General features: G+C 34.3%; 1 protein-coding gene across 6 annotated transcripts in view; it reads left to right on the top strand.

Annotated features, from left to right (window-relative positions):
* The window catches only part of LOC114882892 (synaptotagmin-5), a 111694-nt gene that overhangs the window by 62502 nt on the left and 26629 nt on the right, over positions 1 to 22563 (top strand). For all 6 annotated transcript variants that reach the window (XM_046285309.1, XM_029200059.2, XM_029200055.2 and 3 more), the window contains one exon: positions 13901 to 14249. In XM_046285309.1, the coding sequence (XP_046141265.1) occupies positions 13980 to 14249 (270 nt within the window). In that variant the 5' untranslated portion in view covers positions 13901 to 13979. The remainder of the gene's footprint in view (positions 1 to 13900; positions 14250 to 22563) is intronic.

Genomic DNA, 22563 nt, shown 5'->3' with positions numbered 1-22563 from the left:
AAAATCAGTTCATTGAATAAACCCTGGAAGAAGATATTGTTATTCGAAATTATACTTGGACTTACAACTCCAATTACTTTAATTTAAAATTGCGACTTTTATTCGGTTTAAATCGTGTCAATGAAAACTTCAGAATTTTACGCTGAGTGGCAATTTTCTTGCTGAGAATTTTCCATCTAGAAATGATCAAATTACAAATATTATCTTCGCTTGTATTCATTTATCATAGTCGGCGTAGTGACAACAATGAAACAAAGTGAAACTTAAATAATTCGAAGATATGCAATTTTAAACAGCGTTGAAGGAAAGTTGAATTAATGTAATATTACGGTTCGTTAAGCCGGATGATATCGAGCGCACAGAAATGGAAAAATGTGTAAAATGGTTGTAATTTATGAACGGTGAATATTTCTATTTGACATTAAATTTCGTACTTTCTTTCTACCGTGGTAGTTCGGATACGTTTCTCAAGATCATCGAATCATCTTTTGAAGATTTTCTATTTTTCTAGAATTGCAATCCATATGTCCAAATGGGTTTTTGGAGATGATTATTTTGTAGATTAATAATTTATTATTTTTACTTAGTTTCGAGTTGTTCGCTGTAAGTTAGCCTACTGTAATTACAAAATTTTTATTTCTTTCAATTGAATTCAATTACAATCATTTTAACTTATTCTAAGAATACAATAGTATCTAATTTTCCATAATTCATTTCATAGATAGAAGATCTATAAAAAGAGAGAAGTAAAAAAAGTTTGATTTTGATCAAAATTAGCAAGTGGTCCCCCAATTTTAAACGGCCCCTTTTAATAATTGCTTTAACAAAAGAACGAAGGTCTGTTATGCAATCAGTTTTTCTGTTCACTCTGGCAACATTTCGAGATTTTTGCGTTACCCATGAATAAACAATAATTTTCTCGATTGACACGCGTCACACACAGTGGGAATTCGCGCTGATATTGGAGAACAGTAAGCACTGTAAGCGACGTGATAAAAGTTGTTCTTTTTCCTCTTATTTTTCCCTTTTTCATTTTTTTTTTTTTTTTTTTTTTTTCAATGAATCATCCCCATTAGTCTTTTTACACGTGAATGCTCGTGTAAAAACTCATGCATAAATATGAGCATTTTTTCCAATCGACGAACAAAATGATTGACTATTGGCGGAGAATAATATGGGATTTATCGATTTACTTCTTGATTGTCACTAAAAATGATCATGTTCCTATTTTAAAGAAAACCGACACGGAAGTCCATCTATTCGAATATTATTGTAAATAAAACGTTTCTAATAAACATATTCGGTAAATTATCATATTTATCGAGCAGTAACAGTTCATAAGAGTTGTTAATTTATGTTTCTACTTGTAATTCAGTTCAGCTTGACTTACAGATTCCGTTTAGTCAGTACACAGGGGCAATTAAAGCATTAAAGATATATAGAGCAACTTGTAAAACAGAGTTTCTTGGTAATTACGAATAGTAAAGCAAAATCCTAGCGTTGGGAATCAGGAAAGTGCACGTGCAACCTACACAGGTTTCTCCGTATGCATCGAATCAAATGAAAATTTCGTTTAATCAATTTAACTCTCTGAGCGTAATTGAAGGGTTGAACGCAGGAACCAGACAGTTTCATTCTGCTAATTTCACAGGAACTAAAAAAAGAGCTTTTTAAAATCTGCTTTCTTTAATATATAATTAACCATAAATTTCTACAAAAATAAAGCGTAATAAAAGTTCACGGACGAACTAATTCATGACTACTTGTACTGATAAAAGTACTATTGAAATTTCATATCATTTGAAGTACTCGAGAATATTTAATTGTAAGTAGTAAGGGACAATAGACCTGAGGTAGTCAGACAAGTAGTATAGGTCAATGATAAGTAGAATAGGCCGAACGCCCTGGGTGGTCAGACAAGTAGAATAAGTCGGACACCCTGGGCAGTCAGTATTATTTATAAACACTATAATTTTCTTTCTGCAAATGGGCTTATACTGCCTTCAAAATACAAAATAAATAACATTATCTAAAATATTATTATTGAATTTAATTCATTTATTATAGAAATTCGTAGTTATCCGAACGCTGTCGCTCAAATCGCTAATTACGAACGCATCGTTATGAATTATTATTATTGAGAAAAGTAATTCGAATAAATACAGAAATCATGGAGAGACGAAAATGCGTTAATACTGTTAAAATCTTTAATAGCGGTCCGTTTATTGGAAATCAATCGTTGAGGTGAATGCGTACACGTAGATGTATTTCATTGTGAAGGTTATATACGTTTTCTTCTCGACAAACAACAAATCGATGACCAATCTATTTCGCAGTACGACGCTATTGCCCAAAGCTGTCATTGTCTCCTGCCTGGAGATGATATATCGTACGCGGCCCCTGAAATTCTCTGGATAAACATCGCGCTGGAACTGACATAGCGTAATAGCTCGTCGAGAATATTATGAATCATTAAAGTAGCTAGATTACATTTTAAGTGGAAAGCAGAAGAGATTCACGATCGTCTTAAAACAGATTAAACCGTTAACACGGACGTTATTAACGTCGAGGATCGATGAAACTTCAGATCTTTGCACCTTACTACTGAAAATTAAAACCGGCTACGATAAACATAAATTTACAGATTTCTTAACAGAATTACTCGGCGTTGCTTGGATATCTCAGTTTTAGAATATTTTCTGGATATTAGAAGGATATCAAATTATCTCAATGCCTAGTGATAACAAAATTAAAAATGTGATTTATGAAAATATTTAGAAATATCAGAATTAAGAGAAATGTTTAAGGAAATACTTACGAGTAAAATTTAAAAAATGAAAATAATACAGAATATAAAATAAAATTAAAATTTTCTCAGCAGCTAAATATTCAACAGATAATAGGAATACCTATTGTGGTGTAGGTGCGTGAACTGGGTGGTAGCATGAGTGGGACGAGTGCATAGTGTGAATGACGAGTTTAGAGCTGAGTGAATGCGAGTGACTGTTTAGACCCTAAACTTTAAGGTAAGGTGTAGTAGATGTCGGCGCCGAAAAGTCGATAGACGGTGTCGAGAGGGGCGAAGCGGGGTGCGATGTGCGCGAGTGAGGGTGTCCCTAGCTAGAGGGAAGGATTTTCGGCCTAGGGGCCCAGAATTTTGCGAGCCATCGACAGGGTAACAAGTCCAGAGGTTGAGAAGGCATTATTGCAAATTGTATTGCGAGCGTCGACATCCGGTTATACCAAACTATATAATCCTTATTTTCTATACTATCATTTTCAAAAGTAATGGGTTATATCATAAAACTGTGTTAATAGGTGAAAATCAAGCTCTGTAGACAATTCTTTATTGAAACGTACATATAACAGTTCGGACGGGTACATATTGACCGAAGGATGAACATAACTCTCTCGAGGTTGAAACGTGACAATTCACGGTTAGAACATAACTGTTTGATTGTCCGTGATTTTTCTGATGACATGTGTTGTTTGATTCCCTATTGATTACTGTACGTTTTCATTGAACTCTCTCATTGATTTGTGTACATATTACTCGTCGGTCCACTTGAAAGCATGAGTTTAGGATTCCTGGAATCATAGGTGGTAAATTCTAACGATCGATCGTAACTATTGTTAATGTGGTGTAAACGGCTAATCGTTTAGGATGGTGCTCCGTGAAGCTTGTAATACGGCGAACGTAATTGCTATTTCACGAGTGAGCTTAATAGTTAGTGAAACACAGAGTCACAGAATCACGATAGATGTTAATTGGTAAAAGTATCGTATTTTTAAACTTGAAAGTAAATTTTTTAATATATCATATACTTACGCTATTCCGTCACAGTGGTGTTGGAAAAATAAAATTACATTTAATGATAAATGTTAATATTAAGAAACATTAGGATTTATATGAAAGCCTGTGAAATAGCCCGTGTTTGCATCGAAACGCAATCTATATTGAAACTGTCATGCTTTGATATCAACGGCATTAAGTGTCAGTTGCAACTCTAATCTCATTGGTAGGTCAGCTGCAACTGTAAGATAGCTGAACCTCGTAGTTTTCGGAGTTTCTCTTCAATCGGTTAATTCTGGTAATTCGTGACCTTTCTATCACCTCCCCCACAAATAAACTCAATAGTTTGGAATTTCAAAATCGATAACCATGAATTACGAGGTGGAATTATAGATTGGACGAATTTTAATTAACCTTTTCGTTACTAAGAACAGCTAGACACTACCTTATCACTTAATTATACTTGTAAACACTTTGAGTTTTAAACGTTTACTTTCTCAAAAAAATATTGAGACAATAAATGTAGTGTATTCCTCGTATGATATTTTGTTCTTTCAATTGGACAGGCTTATAAATATTTAAAAAAATTATAATATTAGTTATTGGCTCATTAACACGTCAACTGTCACAGTAGAGAAGACCATATGTAGCCAGATACATATATTAAAAGTGTAATTATTAAGGATATGATAAGTTAATCTTCAAATGTAAGCTCTTCAATTAGAGTCTTATATAATTAGTATAATACCAACGTTACTCAAAGTTCGTTTTCTCTTTATTAATTTATTATTTTATTAATTATTTAATTATACAAAATTTAAGACCAATGATTATCATGGCAACCAATATATTAATATTAATTAGCCAATTAATTATTTATTGGTTAATTAAGATCGCTTCCACTAAAATACGTGACAGGTCGTTATGAAAATTCATATATGACCTAGATATAGGTGACATAGTATTTAAAATTTTAATCTTGGAGCAACTAAATTGAACTGAACACTCTGTATATTCAGAATGTAATTCGATTATTAATTTTATTAGTCATTCTCTCAATTTCACTTCAACCGTTATTTCAACCGCATTTTAGTTTCATTTTATTCCCAACATCTTCTATTTCTATCGTGTTTGAACACGGGGATTTCACACTGATCCTCTAATACGACAAACTAAATTGCATTATTGTTTCCAGAACATTCAAAAGCGGATTAAATGTTAGAAATACAATAATTGTATACTGTTTGAGAATATGTATTTTTAACGTGTTGACACTTTTTGACTTCCAATTAATTAAGTTCTTATACGACGAATACACACATGTCGGACAGATAACCTCTTTTAGTCAAATCCGTTAATTAGCTAATTCCATCGAATCAGATATATCGAATATTAATTGAAAGCATACTTTTTTTTTTATTTAGGCAGTATCAACTTCCATTGAAGTTATTTTGCATTACATGAATTTTACATGGACGGATATACATACGCATGAGAGTGTGCATGAATCGTTATGGATTTATGGATTGAATAAGATTCATTAAGCCGTTGTATTAAATCGATAGGTTGCAGCTTTTAACACTAGAACTACCAAACCAATCAAAATGACTGATTTCAATTTTCTTATTTTAAGTTATCAATTTTATCGATGTATTTTTGTTAAAATGTATGTTGACTATTGTCGAGGTAAAGAATGGATGTGTATGTTTAACTATGTTTCATTCTTTATCTATTTAATTTTCTACATTATTTTCAAGTTAAAAATAAATGTGCATTAAACGTCGGTAGTTCTATTGTATGGTGTAACATATGACAGTCGTAGGGTTTTGAAGTAATACATTACATGATAGAGGAAGATTCAGGATAGAGAAGTTCAATTTATGTAGCTTACTGATCAGGTTTTTTCTCTGGTCGTCAAACAGAGGTCATTGCCATAATACATGATCGATGTCCTGCCTCTCGTAGCCATATTGACATTTCGGGCATGAAAGCATACTGTTTAATATGATGAAATGAAGAAATCGTGGATCGAGAAAAAAGTCCTGGTTACACCAAAGTAAATTCAAAGTTTATTTTTCATTTATCTCAGCATCTGAACATTGAACAACCAATCTAGTTGAATCATAGAAGAATCGCAATGCAGAGCGTTTACTTTAGTTAATTATCGATTCATCTCGCGAACAGGTAATATCTAATTTCCACTAGGTGACAGCTTATTACGGTGCGGTTTGGAGGATGAATCAATTGATGCACTTCGGTGACAGGCGTGTCACCTAAGGTAAACGATTGTTTGCCCAGGTGTTCTCAGTAGAGTTTCCAAGAGAAACGACTATAGGTAAGTGGAAAGACACTTTAGATGTAGGCACTGGGCCAACACTAGTGGCGAAGATAAACCTCTAACTCGAAACACATTAATCTAAGAAAACAATCTCATTCCACCCACGTGAGACTTGGTGTTTCGAAAATGCTTTTTCTGAAAGTTGAATGAGCGTTGAATGCTTAAAATAAAAAGAATATTATATGTTTAAAAAGAAATATAAAGTGAACTTGTAGAAAAGCTACTCCCCCTCCGATTTCGATGATTTTTAAATATGTTGTAAAATTCGTGACTTTAAGCAACTTTTTTTATTTAAATTTTCCAACATATTTAAAAATCATCGAAATCGGAGTAGGAGTAGCTTTTCTACAAGTTCACCAAATATAAATGTGTCACTTGCATTTCTTGCGGCTTATTTTTAAATATTTTTGATCATCAACGCGTTTGTTCGTCGTTTCACGAAACAGTTCAGGAATCATTTCGGAATTTCCTGCTCAGCGAGAAATGCACTGTGGTGGAAATAAAGAAAACGTAGCAGTTATTTTACGACACACGTGGGATTTGTGAGATGAACAAAGGTGAACACAATTTCAAAGTTGAACGTTTCGTTGAAAATTTCTTTCTCCACGCGTGCAATTCACGTATGAAATTTGTATTGCTCCATCTTATTTCGTCGTCAATCCGTTATTGTCAAGTTTCTGACACTTTGAATACTATGAAGGTTATTGAAAATTAGATTCGTTCGATAGAAAAGTATTATTTTAAATAATGTAAAATAGTAAATTGAAAGCTTGAAATTAAGAATTACAACTTTGAAGACCGTTAATCAGACGTTGAAGTTAAACTACACAAAAGAAAAAGCAAGATAGAAAAAGAATTTTCTGAACAAGTAGTTTACAAAACAAGTTCACTCAGATGCTAGTTTACAAGTTTCCCTGTAACTAGGTCGTTGTTCCGCGTAAATCTTTTTGGAAAGCAACTTCTCTTGAACGTGACTTTTTCAGCAATTGCCTGCAACTTACTCTGTAACCTTTTTCTTCAACTTAATTTCCCTGTTTCTCGAACGAACAGCATTGAGATAGGTACACGTTTGTTTGCTTTTACAACTGATAACAAATGGAATGGTAAGAATAAGACGTTTGATTTCTTAAGCTTGCAATTGCAAATTTCTTTCTCCTTCGTTCGTTTTCGTGGCACGTTGTTAGAACGATTCGAGCCACTATCGATCTTTGGATTACCGATGAAGATAAAATCGTACTTTCCGAAATCTCTTACAAATGAATCCACCCTTTCCATCCAGACGAACAAATTATCCTCTTTTCTCTTACTTAAAATACTCTTTTCGATCAAGCAAGAAGCAGGAAAATATAGAAAAGTAAGCTATAAACTGAAATGTTTATAAATGTTTGAAATTTCGCAGATATTGAACTTAAAATGCTTCGCTTTTGCAAAATGAAAATTAATTACATTAATAGCATATTAGATTTAGCATTTTTTTTTATAATGGTACATGTAGAATATAAACTTATCAAAATATTTTTATTTATATGTAACTAAATTTTCGCTTGTCACGCCCCTTATGCGACCCTCGTGCTGTTAAACATCGAATATTTTTCATTGTAAGGTAGCATTATTTTTCATGGAAATATTTTTCTTGTCACGTACACGTGAATGGAAGTTAAGTGCTTCGACCCTTCTTAGGACTACAAATTACCTAAACTGAATCGACTTTCCAAAAGTTACAAATCGATGTCACCTTTTTCTTACCACAGTCATCAATTTAGTCGTACATTCTTTTCACTTTTTATGAAGAACGAAAGGAATACTTATAAGGAAATTTTTTAAATCAAAGTCCATGATTATATAGGGTTATCCAAATTGAGTGTTCATCTTCAAATTGAAATAAAACGCTAAGTATTTGATTTTTGTATGGTTACTTTATTTTAATACAAAGTCTATTTTATGACATTAATTATAAAAAACAATATTATTCAACGATCCTTCTCCGCTTTTTTGTTGCGAGCTTGATACGTTTGACCAAATTTTACGAACGAGTAATTTTTCACGAAGAAGATGATTTAACACCATTAGATTTTTTTTATGGGGTTTGTGGAAAGTGAAGTTTACGCCACTAATCCAAAGATTATTGACGAGCTGAGCAACAAAATCACAGTCGCTATTGATGAAATTGAATTATACTTGATATACAATTGAATCGGATAACCCTATAGTATTGGTAACATATGCAAAATTATGTATATTATCAACAATGAAAATCTGTCACTGCATTTATTAAAAGCTATTATTTACGCTATGCTCATCGTTTCAATAGAACGGATTAATTAACGAAAGACAGTTCAGTTTCTTCTGAGATCCAGGAATCCTCAGCTTCTGCTCCAGTTCGTTCTGCAATAGATGATTTTATCAGGATATTGAAACTCATCTTAGAAGAAACTTTCTTCTCTTAAAGTAAAATTTTATTTTATGCAAATTGTATTGTCTCGAAATGATTCGCGAACCTTGTTCTGCGAATATTATTCACCGAACACGAACTTTCTAGTGTTACAATTTTATCGGCTACAGGAATTGCATCCAACGGCGATAATATTCCGCTGGCCGAAGAGAAATCCTATAATCTTATGGTATCTTCCTATAGTTATCTCTTTCCACGAGAGTTTTCTTATCCTACATTTTGATTTTCAGTCACGTCGCGAATACGTAACCAATCGATCCCTTCTATTAAATAGCTTTCCGAAGAGAAGTTACTTTATATGGAGCAACATCGATCTCGTAATTAAATTCTTCGAGAAAACGCGAATAGAATGTTAATATCTTTAATATTTAAGTCTTTGACTTGTGGTTTTTACGCTACACACTATTATAAGCATATCGAATGCGATGCTTTTGATCTTCAAAGTTCTGATACATATAGAAACTATGAAAAATTATGTTGCAAGAAAAACAACAAAACGAAGATGCTGAGTAAACTGTTCCATGAGAGCATCATTTAAGTTAACGCGTTTCCTGTCACGTGAGATACGAATGACACACGATAGCTGCTGGAGATAAAAGTTTTATTAGGTAAACAGGAACATTAATTGAATCAATGTTGATGTGAAACGGGGATCAAATCGATAAACTTAGCCAAGTTGATAGGGAGTTATAATTTTATAATTATATATTTTCATATAACTTTTGTTATCGATAAATCAAATAAAAGTTGAAAATAAAATTCATTTCCAAAAATTAAAATATATTTTCATTAAGAATCCTCGTTTTAATAATTGTGACGAGTAGATTGATAACAGAACTCTCGAAATTCTACGTAATCTTCTTTTTATTCCTCTCTCTCTCTAAGTAATATCCCATCAACAATTCAGACTAGATTACACAATACTAATACTTCTAAATGACGAAAGAGACCATTTTCTTTATTGTTCCTTCATTTAAGTTAATACCCAAGTTTCCTATTATCTTTGTTGATCTTTATTCTTATTCATTCTCCGTTTCAATTCCTTACCTTTCAAACAGTTCACTACATAATTCTTCTATAGTACAATAAGACATTCATTTTTTCTGCCAATTAATCTCGATAATATTCATTCATATTTCCATTGCATTTTATCATTCTTCCATTACAAATTACATCTAAGAATAAAACATCAAATACCTATTGTATTCTTTATGTATTGGATTCATGACTTTTCAGAGTCACTTTTCCTGATTTTCAAAGACATTGATAATTCCTTTAGTTGAAATAACATGTTTTAATCATCGTGCTTGTAATTTACCTATGAGTGACTAACGACACATTACATACCACTGCCCCTCAAAGGATTAATCACCCTGAAATTTTACTCATACAACCAGTGTCGCATTGTTGACATTCATTACACTTCATTAATTGTCCCCGCGAGTAATTTTTAATATATCAAGATATTTAATCACAGACTTGAATCGGGGACAAACGAAGATGGGTGAACCTTGAGAATGGATTACTCGAGATCGAGGGATCACGGAAACAGAGCAGTAATTAACGACGGATCAATATATCTTAGTTTGCACGTTTGCTCAGCCACAAGACTGGGAATCTCAAAGCGTAATCATTTCTAGCCCGAATAATGAAATATCTGTCGAGAAATACCGCTTAGAAGCTAGATAAGCAAAATAATAGTAGACTATCGCTTCACCGTTCTTGTATTCCATTAATTTTGTTGAAGTATCTCGTTTCTGGCTTTGATAGTCGTTTTTATCAGTTTCATCTTGAAATATTTAATATTGTGTTCAAAATCGGACATTTAATACTTAACGAATGGGTTGTTTTTTCTCTATCTTTTTCCATTTCCGGACTTGTTTGAAGGCAGCGCAATCAAAATATGTATGTGCAAAAACGTAAATCTACGTGTCTCGTTCATTAGGTATTAAATATGTAACAACATAATGTAATTTGTAGCCTGATATTTCTAGCAAGAAAAATTTTTTACCTGCACTTCTGTATTCTGATGTTTCCGTAGAGATTATAGTTGCGAGACATTGAAATTGATTTAATCCAAAGTTTTGATTACATTAAAAATTCAATAAATACATTCCCATTTTTCTCGACCGTAACCTTTATCTGATACGCATCACATAGTTGATTATAAAAATCAAAGTTCCTACATTATGTCCTCTGTTTTTCTCCAAAAATACATCATTTTGTATTCAGCTTTATTTTCAAATTCAATTTCCTGATAAACAAAACCGCTTTTTCAACACTTGAGAAGAATCAACCCTTCCCTGGTTGACATCCTGTTCAAAAGAATAATAATTGTTTTTTAGTTAAACATAAATGTTTTTTGTTTTAACGGCTTAAAAAGAATATTGTACAAACGTCCATATTTACCCGCGAATTAAAATTTTATGAAGAGAAAAGTGCGAGGAAATAATTCTGATTGAACGTTTAAATCCAATATTTCTACCTAATAGAATTTCACTCTGTACGTTGATATTTTAATCCCCAATTTGTTTCTCATCACTTTCGTCCGATATTTTCAACTTTCCGTTTATTTTTATCGTTTATTTATGTTCTTCCATTATATAAACCGAACATTCAATTAGTCACATTTTTACACGAAATACAGGTTCGGTTAACTCGCGTCATCTAAAAGCGGCTTTGCCATCAATCTACGCAAATACCATGATAAATTGGCTTTGATTATCGTCGCGATAAAATCGGCTTTTAATCATCAGAACTTCGACGAGCTATTAAAAGCGACGGAAATAATTTACCAACAACCTTGATGATGTCACACCGTTGATAAATTAATGTTTTAATATTCTTCGACCCAGTAGTGTTATATATACATTTTTTTATTTCATAATGTTAATTCGCAGCGAAAAAATTAATCTTTTTATTGGTACCTAAGTAACAGTTTGTAATCTATTTCACGTTGACCTATATGGGTGATCAATCGTGCAAGTGTTAGTTTCCATGACGGTCCACTTTCAAAGAGAGGGTAGTTTTTGTTATGGTGACCAAATCTTGTTTGGACATGGTTGACGGTCGAGCAAAATGACTCATTTCCATACTCGGTGGTTCGAGGCGTAGGGAGGAAAGGAAAGTTTAAACGAGAGACTGAAGGGTGTTCTACAGGATACAAAGTTTGCCAACGTGGCGACAGATGTTTTTCTCTTTACGCCTCTGTACTAACGAACAAAGTTCCTCTTTAATGAACGTTACTGGCAAAATTCATTTTAATTGAAACTGAAGAAGTTTGGAATAATTCGAATTTTAGAGGATACGTGTAAGTACATCAAGCAAAAATAAATTGAATAAATGAAACAGATATTTTATGCAGGTAGCTTCTTCGTCGGTTGTAACTTTCTTTATGCGCTTTTTCCCAAGCACGTCTGCATCAATAAAAATCAGATCCTTTTACGGTAACGGGTTGCATTATGTAGACACGTAGGAAATGGTGGATAGAACACCACGGTTTATTTCCTCTGCACGACAGAATTACGCCCATGATGTACACACCCAGAAAATGGAGAATCCGGGGTGTTAGCGACGCACCTGGAAAATAAAATGACTATCAAAGACTGAGAAATAAAATCCTTGTTATTTTACGAATGTTCAAACAGCTTTAATATTAAAAGATCGCGATGTTTTTTAATGATAATAAAATTGTGGTTTTTATTTGGTATAAAGGTGAATATATTAAAAATTGAAAGTATTCCATGTGTAGACATATAAATTCACCTTTGAGCATCACGTATCGCCCACGTTAAATCGAAAAGTCGACCACCAAGAAAAAGCTCGGGCGTTACATGAATGTTAAAAGAACGAAAACGATAACGTTGTTCTCTCAATTCCCAGAACGATTACTTTGAACATTTGTTACCTGTGTCAGTCCGCGTTTCCTCTTCCGCTAGACGAGTACTTTTTCGCATGTAATATTTTCCCCAGATATCTTGCCAACAAACACGAACGAGACCTCGAGCATTTCTTTTTCATTAAAGCCGAGATCTTGTCGACGTTTCCTCTTTTCGTGCAATCCCTTTGATTCGCATTGCCGTCGTTCACGCTCCTTCCCTCGGGAATGTTTTTTCTCGAAACATAACCGACACAAAATCGTCTGGTTGTATAACCGATAGTACAAGAATCCGAGAAAGCTTCAATTTAGCGGTAAGAAGATTCTGTTTCGTGATGCTAGAGAAGTACAGAGTGATTTTCTCGCTAATGTACTCAAAGGAAATGCCGCCGCACCATTATGAATGGACTCCAAGCCCTGAACCACCTTTTCTGTTACTGACAGTATACTCGTTGCGATCAATATTTAAATTAATATTTTAATTGAAATTGTGTACTTTGGTATACACCAATCGAAGCATATTCTTAATTCTCTATAAGAAAGTATGAAGACAGGTGGGTCGAAAATAGATTAGTTTAGAAGATATCTTAGGGAGAGACCATTAGGCTCTCCCTGCCTTCCCCTAATATATCTTTTGAACTAATCAGTTTTCGACCCAAGTATAACATTTTGTAGAGAATAAAAGAACGCTTCGATTGATGTATAACAAAGTACACAATTTAATTTGAAAAAATGAAGATGACTTTTTTAGAAATCACTTGCATATTCTAGAAAATCTGAAAAAATAAAATTAGGATCTAAATTTAGACATTAAAGTTGCAATAGTCACTTTAATTAGAAAGCTAGTTCCGTGTCCTAAATGAACGCTTTAACTTGTTAATCCTAACTTTGTACTCGTGAGCGCTGCAATTGACTCAAGTGGTAATTAACGCGTCTTGTCGGGTGGTATAGACTGGAAACAACTAATGTTTAGTACTGCACTATAATTCAAATTTATTGTTTAATGTAATATTTCAATTTGCTGTTTAATTTCTAATTTAAAAACTATGAATTTCGTAGCATACATCATAAGTTTACAAATATAGTTCTCTCTTTTGTCATAAGGAAAAACCAGAAATTACAAGGGCCATTAATCTCGTAAAATATACGGCTACCAAAGACTTAAGACAAATGATGGATTTTACTTCCCTTGTCCCCACAGGACATTTTCCTCAGGGAAGGCTAACATGACCTTTATTCTTTCTTCGAGTTCCTAATTCACAAAATCATATGCCATCGCTAAAAATCGCGAAAAAGGACACCGAATTTTAGTAAAAATAATACTAACGAATTTCCAAGTCAAGAGAGATACCAAAATAATGAAGCAGGATGTAAAATCTAATTAAGTCAACCTCTAGAACTTCCCTTTTCTCCTTTCCTAACGATGTTGACCTTTTACAGATTACAGAGGAACTCCAGAGCCCTTCCAATTCGAGAAAGGAGGAGGAAGAAATCGAAGCGGATAGAAAGAGCGAAGAAAATGGTATCGTCAGCAATTTTTGGAGCTGCTACCGGGACTGGTTTGGCCTTGGTCGTCGCGATGACAATAGTGATCTACCGATATTACGCGGTTAAACGAAAGGGGAAATACTGGAGCAATTTAGATCGTTGGCCTGATCCTCCATCGATCCCGAAGAAACCGGATAATCGACAGGAGAATTGTCACCATCACTCGCACGATACGTCCTCCTCTCATGTATTGAATTGTTGGCGACAACAGCAGAAAAATTACTACGCGGTACAGACTGGGGTGAGTGCAATTAAAATATGCATGCATCAGCTTTCATAATATTGTTTTTCGAAAATATAGAAAATTAATAGGAGTTAATCATTATAGACGACTAATGAACAGTTCGTTAATACACCTATACCTTGTTATACGTGGTATAGCGGCCTTTTTTAATTATGGCACTTTTTCGATTTACGGCCCACAATGTTTCGTTATACGGTCAAAAAAATGCTGTACTTTTATTTTCATGTAAGCATTTTTATAGGAAACAAGAAGAATAAAATATTTTATGAACTAAAAACTATATTATTTTATAAAAAATTAGAACAGATCCAATTGAATTTGTATGGGTTTGTATCAAAATAATTGATTCGTTATACGGTTTTTCGCTTTACGGCCAACTTTTCTGAAACGTATCTAGGCCATAAAGCGAGGTATGGGTGTATTTCTTTATTATATCGTTAATATTTCTATGTAATAAAAATTATTTAAATTATGTAGAAAGCTAAGTAGCAAAAAGAACGCAGAAAAGTTAGAAATGGGAAAGAAACTGGGGAAGGTGAAAAATTTGAAAAAACTAGAAAAAGTAGATAAGTGAGGAAAGATGAAGAACCTGGTGTTTCAATTCGTTAATATTTCTTTATTATAATTCAAAATAAAATTAAGCACTGATTTTCCAAATTCCAATATATTTCAAGATCAACAAACGAACTGTAATAATGTTCTCCTGAACATTAATTTACTTAGATTGTTTGATGGTCGAAGAAATAAACGTTAATTATAGCTTACTCGCCTCTGATGAAGTGAGTCTATCCACTGTCAACACGCTTCCAGCCGTTCTAAACTGTGCTGTGTATTTACCGGACTATTTGTATTAGGGTTAATAGCATTCTTCGTTTGTCTTAGTAATTACCTTTATTCTTTACCCGGAACACACGGATATCGCCTTATATTTATGGCTGGACAATCGTGTAATTTTAACGCGAAACTTAACTTGATCCTTTCGTAACCTTTTAACCCTTTTCAATCGAAAACTCAATAGGAAGTTAAGTTTCATTATAAAAAAAAGTGTATGCAATTTTCTGCAATTCACTGTTCTTCAATGTCAAAATAGCGGATATGGTTCTCGTACTTTAATCGGAAAGGGTTAAATTTTGCATAGTCAATTCGTCGAAGGAAATGGATCTAACCCGAACTAATTAACATTTACATCCGTTCCGATGAAGGGAAATTGAATTATCATGCGAATGCTGTAAGAGCATCAATTAATTCCGTAATGTGTATTCCGCAACTATTCAAAATGCTATTAGTGTCCACTTTCAACTGTACAGCATGTTAATTATCTAATAGCAGACATTGGTTAATTAGCAGAAAATGTATTGCTTCTACCGTTATGATTCTGTTTTAATCTCGTCGTCTCTTCACGCTTATTTCCATGAAATTCACATACAAGCAATTAATGCCTATTCTATGTTAGATAATCGATCAATTGTTTACAATATTTAATGCTTTCTTTAATTATTTGCCGTGAAGCCTTTCTGCATTTCCTAACTTTTCTAGTTTATATAGCTTTTTCTAGATTTTTTCTTTTTCTTTAACTTTCGTACCGTTTTTAGTGGTTCTGAACTTTTATCTCTTTTACTTCTTCTGGGCTTCTTACCTTTGCTACATTACCTTATCTTTAGATAGATAGAACGGTCGTTAGGGGCTGCTTGTCTTTAACGTACCTCCTTCTTACATCCTTATCCAGGTTCTTCATCTCTCCTCACTTATCTCCTTTTTCTAGTCTTTTCAAATTTTTCACCTTCCCCAGTTTTTCTACCATTTTTAACTTTTCTGTCCTTTTAGCTTGCTAGCTTTCTGCATAATTTAAATCATTTTTATTATTCCATTAAAGATTATCAAAACGGATAACTATCCTACGAATTTTAAGAGATAGTATATATTATCTCCGTTTTCTGAAAATTACCTAAAGCAAATTTTTTAAATTTTGAAATTTGCCCATCAACAATGGCTTTTAGATTCATTACCGAAAGACACGTGCGCAGAACAGGCTGCTGCGAACCCCTCATTTTCTGCACGACAGCTAATTAATATGCAGCCTCGCCGCGAGTAAAATCCACGTGTACATTAGCTACAAAATATGCAGCAAATAAATAATAACTCTAAAATAATAAAAAGATTAGAAAAAATGTCATGAAGAAAAATGATAAGCTGGTAGATAAACTAGAAATCTTTCGAAGTGTGCTGTGATAAAGTAGGAATCTTCTATGTCCTTTCCATCTACAGGCGAACCATCAAACTCATATAGCAGTTCTCAAAAGATAAAGTATAGGATAGAAATCTATTGTGGGAAAAAGATATACCTACTGTAGGTAACGTATGCATAATTTAGTTCTATTAGTATCAGCGGTTTACTGTTAGGTGGCCATAGCTGATAAGAGGTAAAATCACCCTCTGTTGCATCGGTGAATTAACCCTTGAAGCATCGACTGCAGCAAAGTGTAAAAGTTGCACATTTTGAAAAGAAAAGCAATTTTCTGTTTCATTGCCTTTTCCATTTACCACCAGATGGTGATATCAGTATCATCTTTTAAACGCGTATTCATGTAAAAATGAAGTATAATATCTTTTATTCAACAAATTAATTTACTAATTCCCATATATAACATTGAATTTTGAAAACAAATCGGACAGTACTTCAGGAATTGCATCTGATATATTTTTAATAGCATTTCAAAATCCAAAGGGAAGATTGATCAATTAATAATAAATGAAATAGATTTACGGTCAAATTTGCGCTCGAATACGCTTGTTGCCGCTAATCCACGGAAATGTAATATAATGAATTAATTAAGACTCGTTTGTGACTTTTGACCTTTTATTTATGCGCTTTTTCTATCCTATAAAGTGAACTAATTGACTCTAATCGGAAAAACGACTCGATCAAACGATTGCCGCGAAGGAAAGAATGAAACGACTGGAAAAATACAAAGCGAACCCCTATCTTTCGCATGGATTTCAAATTCACCCCGTTCGATGCGTAATTTAACGAAGCTCGTCGTTATCTCCGTTATCGTGTCTACCTGGACGCGCGCAGATATAGAAACTCCCCATTCCGACTGGGAATATAGAATCCGGAATGTGGATCGATACAGCACTCTACAACGACCGATTGATATTGTGCCTTCGAATCGCAAAAGGTTCGCAAGATCCTTTTTATTTTATTTTCCGCGTGTGTCGATGAGATTCGCAAATTTTCATTAGAGGAAAAGCAGCAAAGTCGGAGTTGCTCGGCAAATATCCCAAAAATGTCAGCTTCGAGTTAAAAGAAATCTAAAGTTGAATTTATTTCAAGGATAACGTGATCAGAACCTACTTCTTCGAGCTTATGCTCTGTTCCATTACCCACAAACTTCGGCAAAGTTCTCCTTTACTTTTTTTTTAACAAATCTCAACTTAGGGAAGAATGAAAGCAACTATCCGCTGTACGTTCTGCGGAACCGGTACGATTGATCGATCCTTTGCCGTCTCTGGAGAAAAGTTCAAAGACAAAATTAAATTGTCTCGGAAAGCAACATTGAAACTTCTGTAAAAGAAAATTAATGCTTTGCAAAAAGCAAATTCTGCCGCTTACGAGACAAATTGAAGATATCAAAAGAAACTGAAGAATTCTCGAAGATAACATTAAGGCATTTTAAAAAGAAAAATTGAAGCTCCTCGAGTACAAAATTGAAGAACTTCTCGAAGATATCATTAAACCCTTTCGAGAACACAAATGAAAATCAGAAAAGAAAATTAAGTCGTATTAAGTGAAATCAATTTTCCTACGTGTATATCATCGCAAGAATGATGTATCGATAACATAATCTTTAGGTAACACGTGAAGTGGCCATTCCATCGAAAGTAATCAAATTTTCTGCTTTACGTAAAAGCTCAGATAAATGCATAATGTGCGTGCAACTCGACCATCTATCAAAAAGACTATCCGGTCGCGGAAGATGCACCCTCTCGTTATTGACATCGAGCCATCGTGAAAACTGCATTATAAACCGATCCTACGGTCGACAAGTCCCGTGGAAAACAACTTCTGCCCCTCGGCTCTTCGATCCATGATGAAAAGTTGAAAATATAATTTATACATATAGATATCCGAGATGTTGATCGTTCGAAATTGAGGACCTTGCAGCTAAAGGGATGCAGCTCCATTTTTAGTAACTTGAAGTAACGAGAAAAAAGTGTTTACAAAATTATTGCTTTAACTTAACGTTGAAAGGAAAAGACTAATTGAAAAACATCTATTTTCATACAGAAAACAATGGAAAATTAATGGACATTTTTCTTCTCGTGTTTCATTATTGTTCAAGTGAAAACAGATTCACAACTTCCGCGTTGAAAAATCGTTTCGACTTGTCGTTTTCTATGATAAGTGGCTGGCAAAATTGGTAATAACTTGGAGGAAATTTGCGGCTCGGGTTATCCCTGTAATTCCAAGCGGAATTTAATAACTTGATCGTCGTAAACGAAGATAGAACGAGTCGAAGACACGACCTTGTCGTATAGTTTTCCTCTAGGCAAAGACAAATGACTCGATACCTTGACCTTCGATTATCTTTTTTACTTCATAAAATAAAAAAAAAAGTGTATTCAACCCTCTACGCACTCCTGTAACTTTGAGGTAACGTATCACACTTGTAGTGCAAATTATTTATCAGTGCTGAACAGATTATTAATATACGGGTAAAAATTAACATGATCTTATATCAACACGTTCACAATCAAAGAAGATGCCAAGGGTCAAATAAGAGCTATGAGAGCCTGCCCGTCTGGCTCGAGGATTTTTGCTCTTTGCCAGTCAGTCAATTCAAAACTTCGAAAGAGGGAACGTTCAATTAAACATATATATATTTTCCTTTCATTTTTATTATCACCCTGCTTCCCAAAACCAACACAAAACATCAGTTTCAGCCACTTTTCTCCCAAATTTTTTAATGTTAACACTTGAACTACCAACGTTTCAATAAATAAAGGATGAAACATATCTAATTCTATATACTTTATCTCGACAATAGCCAATATACATTCCAACAAAAATACCGCGATAAAAATTATAATTTAAAATAAGAAACTTGAAACCAGTCATTTTGACTGGTTCGGTAATTCTAGTGCTAATATCTAGAAAACAAAGGCGCGAGCGATATTTCTTTATATTCGATTTTCTCCTACCTGAGAGAAAAGAGATGCAAGTAACGTTTTTTTTTTTGTAATTTTGTAATTAAGAACAGAATGGTAAAACCGCTAAACATAACGTAAATTGAAAAACGAGTGTAGCTTGCATCCTTTTGATTCTAAGCGCCTGAAATTAAAGTCACGGGAAATGCTTGCATACCTATGTATCAAAAGCTTCAATACATGACGCTTTGTTAGAAATTTTCAAAGGAAGTATGATTGATGAGATTTGTAGAAGAAATTGGTTCTGAGGAAATAATTTAGCACGATTGAAATTTTTGATTAAATCCAGAATTTTTGTGAAAGCTTACAGCCGAATTTGAAAAATTGAATTAGAAGACAAATTGATTAATTTCATGGAATAAAGAATAGAAAAACTCGGGCATGTTATAAATATTATTTTTCAACGTGTAACGATTTCGTGGCGCGAAATGAAAATTATGCTAATATCGGTTGCAGAATCACCAATACGGTCGGTCATAAATTAATGAACGTAGAAACGTAATTAAACAGGCACTAGGACCACCTCGGTAACGTAGGATTAACTGAAAAACTTTAAACAAAAATAAGTGTATTTATAGCTGGGAATGAAAACAAGGGATACGAGCGAAGAAGTTTCTGAACAAAATTGAAATTAATCGAGTTGATCCTTTTTTAAAAGTAACATATCTTTCCGAATTATTGTACAAATTATTTCGAGACGAATTTCATATATCATCGTAAAGAAAAACAGTGATCTGCGATATATTTCTGCGGCTAACTGTACCACAGATGATCCTTCTATTCATGATTGTCATTAGATAGTTTGTCTTTATTTGCAATACGAGATTATAGAAGTTTTTTCAAAGAAAATTAGAAAAGTGTGTTTAAGAATGAATCCTTTCAGAGATCTCAAAATTTCGTATTTACATTTCGTCTTAAACAGATTACGCGAAACGATAAAATTGGTTAAAGTAACGCTACGTAAGCAGGTTTGCGACGACGGAAGGTGCTCGCTTGGAACCTTTCGAAGAAAATTAAGCGTTACCCTAGGAGATTTGTTTAAAAGGTTTCGCGACATTGAAAGACACTCGTGTTTGAAGTGAATCGCGTGCAATTTCTCTCGACGATTCTATTGTTCGATCCATTACTCGATTGACGATTCGCGGGCGAGTTTCGACGACGTTTGTATGTGCTGAAAGAAATCGGATTTCTCTCTGTACGCGTGCTTTATGTACTCCTCTCCTGACTGGATCTTTCCAACTTGTAGTGCGTCAACCATCAACCTTTCGTATCTTCGCGTAGTAATTGAAGCGATTCTTTCAACGCTTTTTTTCAATCTAGTCGTTGTTTTTCTTTCGATGTGTTAGAAGCACCATTAGAAAGATCGAAGAACAAGTAGGGATCAGGAGGAAACTAGGGAGTGGAAAACACCGAAGTCATAGTAGTGAGCAAACACATAGACGAACCTGTAGAATGACTTACATAAACGTCTATTTACGAGTGGCTGGCACGCAGAAGGAAAAAAAGCGAGTAAAATAAAGGAAGGGGGGTAGAAAAGTTAAGGAAAAAAACCATGGGGTGACAAAAAAGGGAACTAAGTAGATGAAAAAGAAAAACAGGGGCTGGAGGGAAAGTACGTGCACTATCTACCTCAAAAATTTAATTTCGTGATTTATTATTTGTACCTTTCTGTATTTATAAAATAGGATAGACTATATAGATTCTCAATATCTTTTGAACTGGCCCCCTTTTGAATTTAATCCTTTTACGTAGCCTTTACCCATAATAATTGCTCTATATAAATATATATCAGCTAATAACACACTTGTAACTTAACACACTCGAAATTTGGATAAATATTGATATTTTAGAAAAAGCGGCCATTTTTCGAAAAAATCGATATCTCAAGAATTGTTCATTTTCGGCAAAACTGATTATGATATTCGTAAATGGCATGAAAATCTACGTCGAATTGATATATCTATTTATGGTTTTGCGACTTCCGCTAAAAGAACTACATCCCAGTAAAAATGATTAGCGTAAGGGATTACTTTCGGGGTGAGAACATTATAATTCCAGAATAAATGAAAAATGAATTTTTCTATCTAAACATATTCGTATGTTTAACATAGAACGAAATGCTTTTGAGCAATGAAGAAGGTCGAAGAAAACGTGGAAATGTGGAGAGGGAATAAGGGTCGTGGAGGATTCCAGGAGCGTATCGAAGGGGAGAGTAACCTGTTGCGGCGCACGCATACTCGTTCTCTCTTTCTTCGTCCCTCGCAGCTCAACCATTGCACGTATACACGATAACGCACACAGTGAACCGTATCAAACGCTTCTATATAACGACATCCTTGTCGCGCCTTAACCAATCGAGCTATGCTTCTCTCTGTCTTGCTCGTTGGATAGCAGCATGCTCCGTTCACCCTACCAACGGGACCAACCACCACCTCCTTGCTGAATACCATCCACGAATCGCCGTTTTCTGGTGGCACACGAACCCCGGCGTACGGAGCGTGTACACGTCGAGTGTAGTTTAGTCGTAGCCAGGCCACTACGCCAGCAAAGTCGACGACAGATTATCAGAGAAAAAGTGGCAAACGTATCGTAAAGTACAAGTGAATTCGAATATCATTGAAGGGGATGCTTTCTGCTCTCTAGAAGTGACCACCGATACTTTACTCGCTGGTTGATGACCTAACCCTGGCCAACTGACCTGGTAAATTATTTATCAGTAGTAGACTAACGATACCGGGACGTAGTTCGATTATGTTCGAGGAAATACCGCGACAAAGTAGTATACGTCGGTGTTTGGTCAGACAGTGTGGTTCCTTGAATCAGACCCGTTTAACTGAAACGTTGTTCCCTTCAAAAGGATTCTTTCCTCGTTTGTTGGCTTCACTTTTACTTACAATTACCTACATTCCCGTTGCTTATTGTTTCGTTAGCGACACGTTCTTCGGTGTTGAAGTTTCTTTATCGTTCAATGAAACAGACGTTTCTGAACGAAGATAGACTGCCCTTGTTGAACGCGTGAGCTTTCATCAGGGTTACTGAACGAAGGATGGTATCGACGGAATGCGTTGTAATTGTACAGCAGGTTGATTCAATTCTGTTCTCC

This window comes from Osmia bicornis, chromosome 1, assembly GCF_907164935.1.
Source record: "Osmia bicornis bicornis chromosome 1, iOsmBic2.1, whole genome shotgun sequence".
NCBI classification, from domain to species: Eukaryota; Metazoa; Arthropoda; class Insecta; order Hymenoptera; family Megachilidae; genus Osmia; species Osmia bicornis.
Note: the sequence above shows the minus strand (reverse complement) of the source record. Positions and strands in the feature narration are given on the sequence as shown.